This window comes from Netta rufina (assembly GCF_964035555.1).
Source record: "Netta rufina genome assembly, chromosome: 11".
Lineage (NCBI taxonomy): Eukaryota > Metazoa > Chordata > Aves > Anseriformes > Anatidae > Netta > Netta rufina.
The window spans coordinates 12,287,887-12,300,362 of NC_140134.1; the positions used below are offsets into that span (position 1 = coordinate 12,287,887).

Genomic DNA, 12,476 nt, shown 5'->3' on the forward strand with positions numbered 1-12,476 from the left:
ATACGTCTTGTATTTATGATGGATTAATGTGAGACTTCTGAAAGGTCCTTTCAAGATGGGAAAGACAGCCTCATTTTGGGGCAGAGCAGAGGCAGCTCATCTCAGAGATGTACTGTCTTACACATCAAAAGAGCAGAGATGAGAACATACAAGAGACTAAAAGCCCTCAACTGGGAGGAGTTAGATAAACACTCACCAATAACCTGCCTACGTTAAACCTTTTCCAGAATGCCTGAGTCTGAGATAACAAGAGCTATAAAGCATGAGCAGCTAGCAGGGCACCAGACTGAACTGTCCACAGCTCACTGAAGGGTTGCGGGCCAAGTCTGAAGAGGTGCTTTTAGAAGGAATCAGTATGGAGCCTGAGGAGTACAGACGGAGAGGTGAGTGGTCCTCTGCTCTTGGAAGTAGGTAGCGTTTGCCCATGGGGAAGAACTGTTGGAGGGCTGTGAATGGTACCTAGAAATGATGGTGGGCTCTGTACTTTTTAACGGCACATGTCCTTGAGGCTTTAGATCTGCTGAGGTTGAGACAATAATATATCCCTGGGCTGAGTTTGATTTAATGGAGTTAGAGTAAGTGGATGAGTTAGGCTTTTTGATCTCTCATTTAAAATACTGTGGGAAAGCTCCAAAGCTGATGCTGAATAAACATGTGAAGGGGCTATGTACGATGTCTCTTTCCTGGCTGATACCATGAAACTTTACTGGTGCAATTCTGGAGACGGGGAGCAAACTTTGGTCCCATGGCTGGAGAAAATTGCCTATTAAGTGGAGATTAGGCGTGGAGCTGTGTAGTTGTTTTCAAAGGATGCAAAAGGAGTTACGTCTTAATACCAGGGAAGCATGAGGCATTATGACAATTCTTGTGAATGCAATTTCACTTCATCTGTAGGTAAGAAAATCTCTATGACCCCAGTAATCAAACAGACTGTAACTGTACCCATGATCATATTTTAAAGATATATTTGAGCTGTTGAGTAATGACAATGAAGTAACCCCAGGAATCTGTTTTGTCCCTATGAAGCCTACTCTAGAAGCTGCGTCAGGCAGGTAAGGTGTAAAGGTTGAGTAACTTTTCCTAGGTCATCTCGTCACAGAGACGGAGATTAATTCAGGTCTCCTGATTGCTGCTCAGTCTCTTCTGTAGAAGGATGTTCACTGAATAATCAGAAACCTTCAGAAGGTCATACAGTTCCCATGTGTGTGGGGTGTTCTGTGTGTGTTCCCAGATAAGCAGGAGCATTAATTTGTGAGACTGGTTCATGATACAGTGAATTGTGACTAGTGCTATGGAATATGGCTGTATTTTCTTAAATGAGCGAAGTGATGAGTTTATTCTCAGGGAATGCTGACAAGTATTATTTTCGCTGGTGATTCATATAGCCTTAAGCTAAGACTCAGAGGACTAGTCTGAATCAAATGTTGAACAGAAATTCATATTTATTTTTTGTAAATTCTGTATCTATTTTAAAATTGTTAATGGATGTGGTAAAATGGACTTTTTAATTCGGACTTCTCTGTAGCTGCCAGCTAGCAACATGAGATTTACATGAATTTCTTGTATGTTCTTGCTCCATTCTGATGTTCAGGTATGATAAGAACTAGAAGCAATGAGACTGAGGAGTGTCTCATTGCTTCTGAATCTCCTGAAGTATTTGTGCATAGGATAAGTGGGGCTATGGGCCATTTGGTTTTTTAGTTCCCATGGCTATCCTGGGATCAGTATTTCAAGCCCTGCCAAATGCTAATGGTGGATTGCATGAAGTGCTAGTCGTGCTAATTGGTTTACCTGCAGTCTAAACTCAAAGCAAAGCATTGGTTTGCTTCTTCCAGGGAAAGAGATGGTGGATTACATTTGCCAGTACCTGAGCAATGTGAGAGAGAGACGGGTGATTCCTGATGTACAGCCAGGTTACATGAGAGCTCAGTTGCCGGATTCTGCCCCGATGGACCCAGACAGCTGGGACAACATCTTTGGAGATATAGAGAAGATTATTATGCCTGGGGTAAGAAATAAATTACAATTGTGACAGGAAAAAGTCACTAATACCTGAGGTAAACACCCACATCTGGGAATGCACAAGTTCTGCTGAACGTTTGTTTAGATACATGCTTACATTAGTGTCCAGCATACAAGTTCCTTCAGGAGCGGAGGGCTATATAATTATGAATTGCTGTGTATAGCTAAAGACAAGCTAATGAAACGAGCAAGAGCAACTAACACAGTTGATTTGGGGATTCCCCATATATGAATAAGTCTTTCAGACTTCGTGCAATAATTTTCAAAAGACCATTCTTTCCTGTTCAAAATCTTTGTCTGCCTGTTAAATTCAGATAAATGCTTTTGCTATAATTTGGAATTTATCTAGTAACGACACAGTGTTATCATTTGCTACTGCTGCACTCCTGTTGATATTATCTCTGTAGCTTTCTGCTAGCTGTTCTAGAATTGCACATATTATGCTGCTGTGATCCTTTCCCATCACTTAAAACAGATGCTAATCACTACATCTTGTACAGAATTTTGCCACATTTTCAGACTTAACTTCCAGATAATTTTGTTCTAGGTTGTCCATTGGCAAAGTCCGCACATGCATGCCTACTTTCCAGCTCTTACTTCTTGGCCTTCACTCCTCGGAGATATGTTGGCTGATGCAATTAACTGCTTGGGATTCACATGGGTAAACTACTCTTATTTTATTTTGTTACTTTAGATATCCTTCTTCTGTGTATGTTATGGAGGAATAGGTCATAGTCATTCTTTCTAGTTCTGTGCATCAATACAACTTTTTACTGTAAACCACTGTATTGTAAGCTGTTTGCATAATTGAAGAATGTCACCTGTAAAAGTATATAAATCATGTCTATAAAACCAAACATTACCTAGTAATCAGAGTTGAATGAAGAAAATACACCGCTAGAAAGGTATGTTTTCTAATTATTTGCATATCCAAACAGTTGGTGTTGCTTCCTGATGGTTTGTTTACTCCCGGTGCTAAAAATGTTGCACAAGCACTGCAGGCAGTAGAGAAGCAAGCACCCGTGACTGCAAGTTAGGCTGGGCTTCATTTCATTTCTCCTGATCATTTGAGAGAACACATTTACTATTCTTCTTTTAAAATAGATTGTTTGGCAGCTTGTCTCAGAATGTCTGAGTATTTTGTGTCCTCCTGCCACTACCTAACGTTACTTGGCTATGACTCTACAGACCTCAGTGGGATTCTGAAGCCAATGTCTTCTCCATTGGTGAAGGTTCCCAAATCTTTAGATGTACGTCTCCATGTTAAGAAGCAGTAGAAACTTGTAAACCTATAAGAACTTGTTTACAGTCTCCACATACATGTATCTGATTAGCTCATTGCATATACAGGATAGGAAGCTGAAGAGAACATTTTAAGGAGGTTGGTGAGAGTCTCTGTATTTCATATTGCAAGAGAGCAACTGGTAATAAGAGAATGAGCAAGGTACCTAAACTGCAATTTCATCATCAATGTCTGTATTAGAGAACTCACCAAACATAATTTTTATTATAATAGTGTTGCACTCTGCCAGTTATGAACCATAGCCTTATAGGGTTAGCTGTTTATATATGTAATGCTACAAAGTTTGTAATCTGCACCTTTGTTGGGTCTAGGTGAGATTTCTCCCAAGGCAAATGAGTGTTAATAGCTATTAATTAAAATGTGATATGTGGCATGCTCTCAAAGGGTTAAACTCCTATTGTATTTGCTAGGTGAATTTAGAATATCGTTCTCTTTGTTTGATTTTCTAGGCCTCCAGTCCAGCCTGTACAGAACTGGAAATGAATGTGATGGATTGGTTGGCTAAAATGCTGGGCCTTCCAGATAAATTCCTGCACCACCATCCTGACAGTGTGGGTGGAGGAGTATTACAGGTAAGGCAGATCAGAGGTGACATCATCAACATTTCTGTGATCACTGGAGTAAATCTCCCTATATAGGTGATCATTTTCCTTGGGGCAAAATCCGCAAGATTTGCCATATAAGTCTTTATGGGGACAAATCTAGTCTTGATGTTTCCTTCCCAGATTTTAGGATTAAATTTAGATGGTTATGGAATAGGAATTACTATTGCTTTTAGTCCTTATTGCATTATGGACTAAGAGCAGGTACTTCTGTGGACTTACTAAAGGATAAATGAGATAATCAGATCTGGTTTCTTCAGTCTGTTTCACATCACTAGAGTATCCACCAAAGTTATTCCTGCACAGTTAGAGTAAGGGAAGACTTGTCACTGTCTTGCCAGCAAATAAAGACTGCTGGCAGAACCACATAAATTGTTTTTCCTTCTTCTGATGTTGACTTTGTGCTTCTGGGAGTTGCAAAATCCAAGGTCTGAACCTTCTTTCATACAGCCTAAGCAAGTATTCCCTGGAATTAATGCTAAGGCTCTGTGTTGTTATAAGGAGCTTTGCTCAGGTTTGTAGTTTTTGTGGTAGATAGTACATTTTATCTATAGAAGAACAGAAGTAATTTATTTACTCAGTCCTGCACTGCAGTCCTCTACACTAAAAATATACAAAAATTTAAAAACTTTTTGTGTTGCTGGCCCAGAGAGCTGTTCATTAGCTAGTGAGTTCCTATTGCATCTGAGAAAAGCAGATGTGGAAATTTAAAAATAAAAAAAAGGGGGGGGGAGAGGTAGTTGAGAGCATTTCAGTGACTTCAGTAAACCCTTGACAAAACAGCAATAAAATACTGAAATGTTGCAGTAAATTAGCAATGTCTTTTCAGAGCACTGTGAGTGAATCAACGTTGGTTGCACTGCTGGCAGCAAGGAAAAACAAAATTCTGGAGATGAAGCTTTCTGAGCCAGACGCTGATGAGTCCTTGCTCAATTCTCGTCTCATCGCATATGCATCTGATCAAGTAGGTTACCAAACAAACAAACAAACAACAAAAACAAACAAACCTCTTTTACTTTCATCTCACCCAGACCATACAGATGACAACGTGAACTTGCATTACTGTAGCAAGAGAAACATACAAGTATGAACAAATCCCTCTAATGCTTTAACATTGTTTTCTGCAGATGGGGAAATGAAACTGGTGTGAGATGAGATTTTGCAGGGTCCTAGCAGTCCATAAGAGTCTTCTTTCCCGTTTCTCACAAATCCTTACTCCAGTAACGAAGTGTTGATCTTATGCTGCTACAGAGATTGTTTCTTAACAGCCTTCTTGGATTTGGAGACAGGCCCATTCAGATCCTCAGTGTTGCTCTTGATTGTTGTCTCTGCTCCAGGAGGCCTATCAACTTGTCCTTGGAGAAAATGCCTACACAGTGATGTGACTCTGCCTGCAAACCTGTTCTGTCCTTTGGCTCCTGAACTGAACAATCATACTCCCCTGTGAAAACAGCAGCAGGAGACATGCTCATGCTGGTTCTCCCTTCATATAACTAGAAAGGTTTTTGATTGTGAGGTGTTTAGGTCTATGCCAGCCCCAAACTAGGCACGCTTCAGGACTTTTTGTCTTCAGATAGTAAGGAGGGAACATGTTAAGGTTGCTTCATTTCTAGAAAGTCCTTTAAGATTTGAGTTTTGATAAATGGCCCTCCAAACACAAGTATGCCTCATTAGATTTTTAGAGACCAGAACCCTAATAAACAGATCATACATGTTCCTTAAAATTACAATGTATTATTTCATTTTGTTATTGACAAGGAAGAAACTTTCAGACTTAGACTTAGATTAGTCTGAATTATAACAACAACTTTATCTATGCTTTTATTGTCTTTTATAAAGCCATAATTTATCACAGTTTCTCAGCTTCAGAGCTTGCTTTCTTACTTTTTTTTTTTTTTTTTTTTATAAAGGCACATTCTTCTGTAGAAAAGGCTGGCTTGATTTCTCTTGTGAAGATGAAATTTCTGCCTGTGGATGAGAACTTTTCCCTTAGAGGTGAAACTCTGAAAAAAGCCATTGCAGAAGACAGAAAGAAAGGCCTAGTGCCCATCTTTGTACGTTCAACTTTCTGTTTGGGAGTATTAATATTCTTAAATGTCATCATAAGAAATGTCTTAGATATAAGTGTACTGTGTTAAAATACTTCAGTTGAAGATGAAAATGTATATGAGAATTTTGCATTTTATTGAACTCTCATTTTTACTACATTAATAGCCTCCCCGGTTTTAAAATGCTGCATCCATTTATTTTTAAAAACATGCCATCTGAACAGTTTTGTTCTCTTCTAGGTTTGTGCAACTTTGGGTACAACTGGTGTCTGTGCTTTTGACAATCTCTCAGAACTGGGCCCAATTTGTAAGTGTCCTTTTCCCCCTGATTTTAAACTATGATAGCACAGAGAAGATAGTATGGCAATTTTTCACGTGAGAACCAAGGAGGGTAGAAACACTAACAAGCTGAGTTTTTCAAATGTGTTTCAAAGATGAGTGGAGTCAGTACAAGTCTCTGAAGTGATTTCTATAAGATTTAGATTAAGATGCTAAAATACATTCCATTCCACTCTGATTCATTAGATGCCTTACCTAAGAACGATTTGATTTCTATCAGGTGATGCTGAGGGACTCTGGCTTCACATTGATGCTGCATATGCAGGAACAGCATTTGTGTGTCCTGAATTTCGATTATTCTTGGATGGAATTGAGTACGCAGATTCCTTTACTTTTAACCCTTCAAAATGGATGATGGTTCATTTTGACTGCACTGGATTTTGGTGAGTAAAGACAACACCAGAAGGATAACATGCAAATTGTAAAGTCTTTCTTTGCATGTTTTTTTTTTTTGCTAAATACAGTTCATTCTACAATTGATAGGGTTAAAGATAAATACAAGTTACATCAAACCTTCAGTGTTAACCCTGTCTACCTCAGACATCCCAATTCAGGAGCTGCTGTTGATTTTATGGTAAGTTGTTATTTGAGTTGATACTTTAAATTGCCTATAAAATGTTTAAATGTAGACTGTCAAATTACTGTGGAGTTAGTTTTAGGTGGCCTTTCTACTTAACAGCATAAAAACAATCATTCTGAGGTCTTAATGTAGCTTAGGTATTAAAACTTTGAAGTGGTTATGATAATTGGTTGTAAAATTGTTTTCATTTATAGAGATTGAAGTATTCAAGATTTTTACACAGATGGGGATCTAACCTAGCCTTTTTTTTTTTTCTTTTGTTAGAAGAGATTTTTATGTGCATTGTATTGTTAAAATAATTCTTACTGATGACATTTTGGGTGGTTTTCTTGTGTCTTTGATATGTGATAAAATAGAGAAACAATTAAGCAATGGAAACACCATGCTCTGAAACAACAGTAACATGAATTACATTTTTCTTCAGATTTATGTATTGATAGGAGAGCTGAGGCATTTCAATTCATAACCATTTTATAGCAGATTTCAGTACAGTAAAACAAAAGAATATTCAACTGCCAATTGTTTCAGCTATGATCTCAACCAAGCCCTGAAAAGATGATTGTTTTCTTGAAATCAATGATGCTTTTCACTAGAGGGAGTATGTGTAGAGAGGGAAAAAAAAAAATCACTGAGTCCCTCTTGTGGTTGAATAGGATCCTGCATGTTACTGTGTAGCGCCTTATAAATGTACTCTTAAGGTTTGTCACTCTTCTCCATACAGTAGGTGTTATTTTCTCTGGAAAGGTTTACTCTTATATGAATTCTTGTTGGCTTGGGAAAATGTTCAGCATGGCACTTCAATGTTCAGATTGCAGGAACCAAAGTCAGCACTCAATCCTGAAGTGTTAATGGACACATCTTAAGTTGATAACGCTCTGTAAGTGCAAACAGGAGTTGTTATATGCTGGTAACTAACTAAAATCCTAAACAACACCCCTCTGTTCCCTGGAACAGACAAAATCTTGTTTTTGCAAATAATTGAGAAATATGTAGACATAGCATTTCCTTGATTGCTATTCGCTAGGCTTAGTTGGGTTTCAGTAACATGCAATTTGTTGTCTTGATGAAGATTTCTGACTTGAGTACGAGTCTGAAACAACAGACCTTGTAGTGTAAGGGTTCAGTCCTTTCTGTCGTTTTTGCCCTTATTGATATGCTGTTGTGTTTTCACAGCACTGGCAAATTCCATTGAGTCGTCGATTTCGTTCTTTGAAGCTGTGGTTTGTGATTCGTTCATTTGGGGTGAAAAAGCTTCAAGATCACATCCGGCATGTATGTACATTAACAGCGTGAGCATAAGTGTATTATGTTGATTTATCAGTAGTGGAGTTTATTAAATTCAGTCATGCAAAGTTGAGTAACAAACCCTCTGATGTACAAAGTTTGCCTGTGAACGCTAAACAAGTGCTGATTTTACTCTTTAACTAATTTGTAAAGATTGACTGTGTGGACAAAACATTTCCTGTACCCTTCTTGGAAGCAATAGGCAATGGAAAGCAACTTGATAAGTCAATACCTTCTGCACATCATTGAGTAAGTTTGTAGAGGCTTTCCTTGAGGTAAAGTGGCAGTTGTTTTGGAGGCAGGCTGTGAAGGATGGCTGAACCCATTGCAGTGAAACTTCATAGGCTTAAGTCTTTGGAGTGTGTGTATCATATTGTGGATCAACGGTTGCTGCAAAAGGAATTTAATCTGAGAAAAGTAACGCTCAGTCTTCAAATCTCAAATGTCCTATATGTAGCCCAGCCACTCTTGTACATTGTCAAGGGTTTGGACAAATAGACAGTCCTAAAAATTCTTAGCTTTGTTGTTGTTCTTAGCTTTGCTGCCACACATGGAAATGAATGGAGTGATCTGTTTTAATGAGGAGGGGTGTTTTTGTTTTTTTAACTACTTAGTTTAGTGTCTTACACTGTGTTTGTGACAAACCAATACATAACTATTTTTTTCTTAATTACAGGGTACTGAAACAGCCAAATTCTTTGAATCTTTGGTTGAAAGTGATCCACTCTTTGAAATTCCTGCCAAGAGACATCTTGGATTGGTTGTATTTCGTTTAAAGGTAAAAAAATATATATATATATATATATATATATATTATTTTTTTTTTCTTCGCGTATTTTTAGACTATTTCCATGTGTTATTTGACTACAGATGATTTCTCCAGAGGCATTAAGGACTACAAATAAACTTTACCAATTCTTATATGAATGCTGGGATTCTTACAAAGATGTTTGGATGTCACTGGAAATTGTAACAGTTGTACATTTTTCTTTTCCCTATGCATATTTAAAACAGGGTCCCAACTGGCTGACAGAAAAACTCCTGAAAGACCTAAGCAGTTCTGGCAAGCTCTTCCTTGTTCCAGCAACCATTCGTGACAAGTTCATCATTCGCTTTACTGTAACATCTCAGTTCACAACTAGGGAAGATATTCTGCAAGACTGGAACATCATTCAACATACCGCAGCCCAAATCATTAGCCAGCATTACGGGTTACACCACATCAGTTCTGGTGATGAGGCAAGAATCCCTAATATGGTAATGGAGCATAATTCTGATGTTATCAGTAATGCTTCTCAGCTGTATGTAGAGGAAGAAAAATATAAAACTCCTTCCAGAAAAATAGTAGTTCAACCTAAGAAAGTAGCAGTGAGTTACAATACATGTGTGATCAGTCAGCAAGTGAAAGGTCAAGGGGACCCTCTAGATGACTGTTTTCCAGAAGATGCGCAAGATGTTACCAAACATAAGTTAACCTCTTTCTTATTCAGTTATTTATCTGTTCAAGGCAAGAAAAAGACAGCACGTTCCCTTAGCTGCAACAGTGTCCCGGTGACTGGTCTTCTTGAACAATGTAACCCCAAAGCAGCAGCCACTGACAAGAAAGAGTCTCATGCAAATGCTAGAATCCTTTCCAGGCTGCCTGAAGAGGTGATGATGCTCAAAAAAAGTGCCTTCAAAAAATTAATTAAGTTCTACAGTGTCCCAAACTTTCCAGAGTGTAGCATCCAGTGTGGCCTTCAGCTGCCTTGTTGTCCTCTGCAAGCCATTGTTTAACAAGTAAAAGATTGGTGCTTAAGAGCTCCCCAGGTAGAAGGAGAACCAAAGTTTGCTTATTCATATGCAATACTACGTGTTATTTTGTTCAATATGTAAGCAGTGGTAATGACCACCAAGAAAATACTTGTGCTTTTACTGGAGTAAAACCTTGTGTATTTATAGATTAAAATGTCAAATAAATCTTGTAGACATGTAACATTAAACTCTCTGGTTTGTAGACTATAGTAAAGAAAACACAAACTTCTGCTTTGTAAATTGTCCTTTACCAGGACTGAGAGCTGGTAAGCTAGAAACATTTTGACAGTGTACGTTGGCCTCAACAGGGTGTTAACAATTTAGTTCTCCTTGCACCATTGATTATTTTTTTAATGCATTAACTTGAACTCTGTAGGCTGCTGTGAGGATGTGTGTGTGCAGACAATGCCAACATCACTTCTGAATTGTGTAAAGAAGAGGATGTAACCTTTCTGAGAGATTTTACTCTACTAGAGCAATTTTCAGCTTTTGAGTTTAAAAACAGAGCAGCCCTGCCATTCCATCTGTGCTAATCAGTTAACAATGCATGTGAGGCTTTATGTAAACATGTTTCAAGAAAACAAGAATGGAATTGCCCTAAAACTGTGTTTGTGTCCATCTGATTAACTCTGAATTGTCCTAGTGCAGTCCATTTGAGAAACTAATTCAGGAAGGGGAGCACCTGCTTATATGCTTTTCCTAGTGTGAGTGTGTAACAGTCAATTGAGACTGAAGTACAGAAGTGGATAGGTCAGCAAAGTCACTTTTGTGAAGAGTGGAGATGTGGAGGATGGAAGGACCCTCAGAGCAGGCAGCTTAGAAAATATGAAACTCAAGAGGAAGGTAGCACAAAAATGGTAGCTAAGAAATGCAAAGGAGAGGAAAAGCCAGGCATGTGTAGTTGGAAAAGTTCTGCTTTATTAAGTCAATCTCATATTCATGTTTATTTCAAATACTGATATTTGCTAATATTTATAAATGAGATTTCTCAACACAGTTAGAATAACAGATCCTTCAAAACTTGATTATTATAAAACACGTATTTTTTGACATGCTCACAATTTGAAGTTACATTTTTTTTTTTTATTGAGTTATAAATGTCCTGAGTCATTTGTACTTACAGATTGTCATCCAGAAAATACAGGCGATCTTTAATGATTGCTGGATTGAAACCCTCCTTCACTAGTCCTGCCTTATTCACTAGTTTCTGCAAGTTCAATGGCACTCTGCAAAACAAAATTACACTTCTACTTACCAACATCATTATATAATATGGAATTAGATTAAATTTTCTAGGTATAAAGAGAATCATATTAAAAAAAATAAATATACATGTAGAAATTGAAGCCTTACTAACCTTATGCAAAAAGGGAGCTTTCTGTTCCACTGCCTAGCCTAGGATGCTTGCTCAGAGATCTCCCTCACATGTCATGATCCAACAAAATCAAAATTATCACAAGTATCTGTTTTAAACCATGTTTTGCCTGTAAAATGTTTTCACGTGTGATTTCATCTATTGTCAATTAAAAGCAATTTGAACTACTGATGGAAGGCAATAAGGTTGTCATCCAAAGGGATGAGGTGGGCACAGAGATACATAGCTGGGCCAGCAGTGTCTCCAGCGATAACAGGGAGTAGACATCTGGTGATTGTACTGGTATAAATAGCAAAGCACCTGAGCTCAACTCCTGTGCCTTGTATGCGATCTGACAAGCACAAACACGGCTCCAATTATTCGTCAAGCCTCCCGTCCCCGCGCTGAGGGGAGGGCAGAAGGGCGCCAAACCGCGCCGGGCGCTGAGGAGAGGGCGGCCCAACGGCCGCGCCCGCCTCATGCCGCGCCTCCTGGCGGCCGTCGGTCCTCTCTCGGTCCCCGTGTGAGGCCGGGCGGGGCGTCTGTCCTCAGCGAGGGGGCTCCCTCAGCTCTGGGTGCCGCCTGCCTCAAGGCACAGCCCGGCAGCCTGTCCCCGTCGCACTGTGGTACTAGCAGGTGCTGACTGACCTGCACCGTCAGTCCTTCTCCTCAGGCTTCAGTGCCCTCGGATGAGGCTGGCATCTTCCCTTGCGAGTGAGACCGGTGCTGGTTCTGACGGCGGAATGCAGCCTGAGGGGGCTCAGACCAGCTGGAGCTTCAGCCTCCAGCCATCAAGGACACAGGCAGCCAAGCCTAGTCAGGGGTCCCAGCGAGAGAAATTCAGGATGAGGCAGACAAGCGGTGAGCTGCCTTGGAGAGCGGGTACCTCACGCTCCCTGCCTCTCGGGACGTACCAGCCCTCGTGCTCTTCCTCACTGGGGAGTAAATAGACTAAATAGGAGCTGAGTCGGCTGAAAATGTGGGGGGTGATTTGTTTTATGTATTTTTTTTTTTTATTGCGTTGAAACAAATAAAAACGTTTATTCGTGTTTTAGATGCACAAAAGGGATTTACAGCTCCAGTCTTTCAGTCTTGCTCCTGCCCAAGGCTTGGAGAGACACTGGTTACTCTGACAGCCCTGAAGCAAGAT

At 39.4% G+C, this 12,476-nt stretch overlaps 1 protein-coding gene across 1 annotated transcript; it reads left to right on the forward strand.

Moving 5' to 3' along the window:
* Positions 1-355: 355 nt before the first annotated feature.
* Positions 356-10,105, forward strand: HDC (histidine decarboxylase; the record flags this gene model as incomplete). The annotated part of the gene is made up of 12 exons (XM_084293715.1): positions 356-383; positions 1,836-2,008; positions 2,570-2,683; positions 3,775-3,897; positions 4,757-4,891; positions 5,838-5,981; positions 6,216-6,282; positions 6,535-6,697; positions 6,798-6,888; positions 8,068-8,166; positions 8,855-8,956; positions 9,193-10,105. 12 exons carry the CDS (start codon positions 356-358, stop codon positions 9,952-9,954), a joined length of 2,001 nt encoding a protein of 666 aa, XP_084149841.1. The 3' UTR covers positions 9,955-10,105.
* Positions 10,106-12,476: the final 2,371 nt, after the last annotated feature.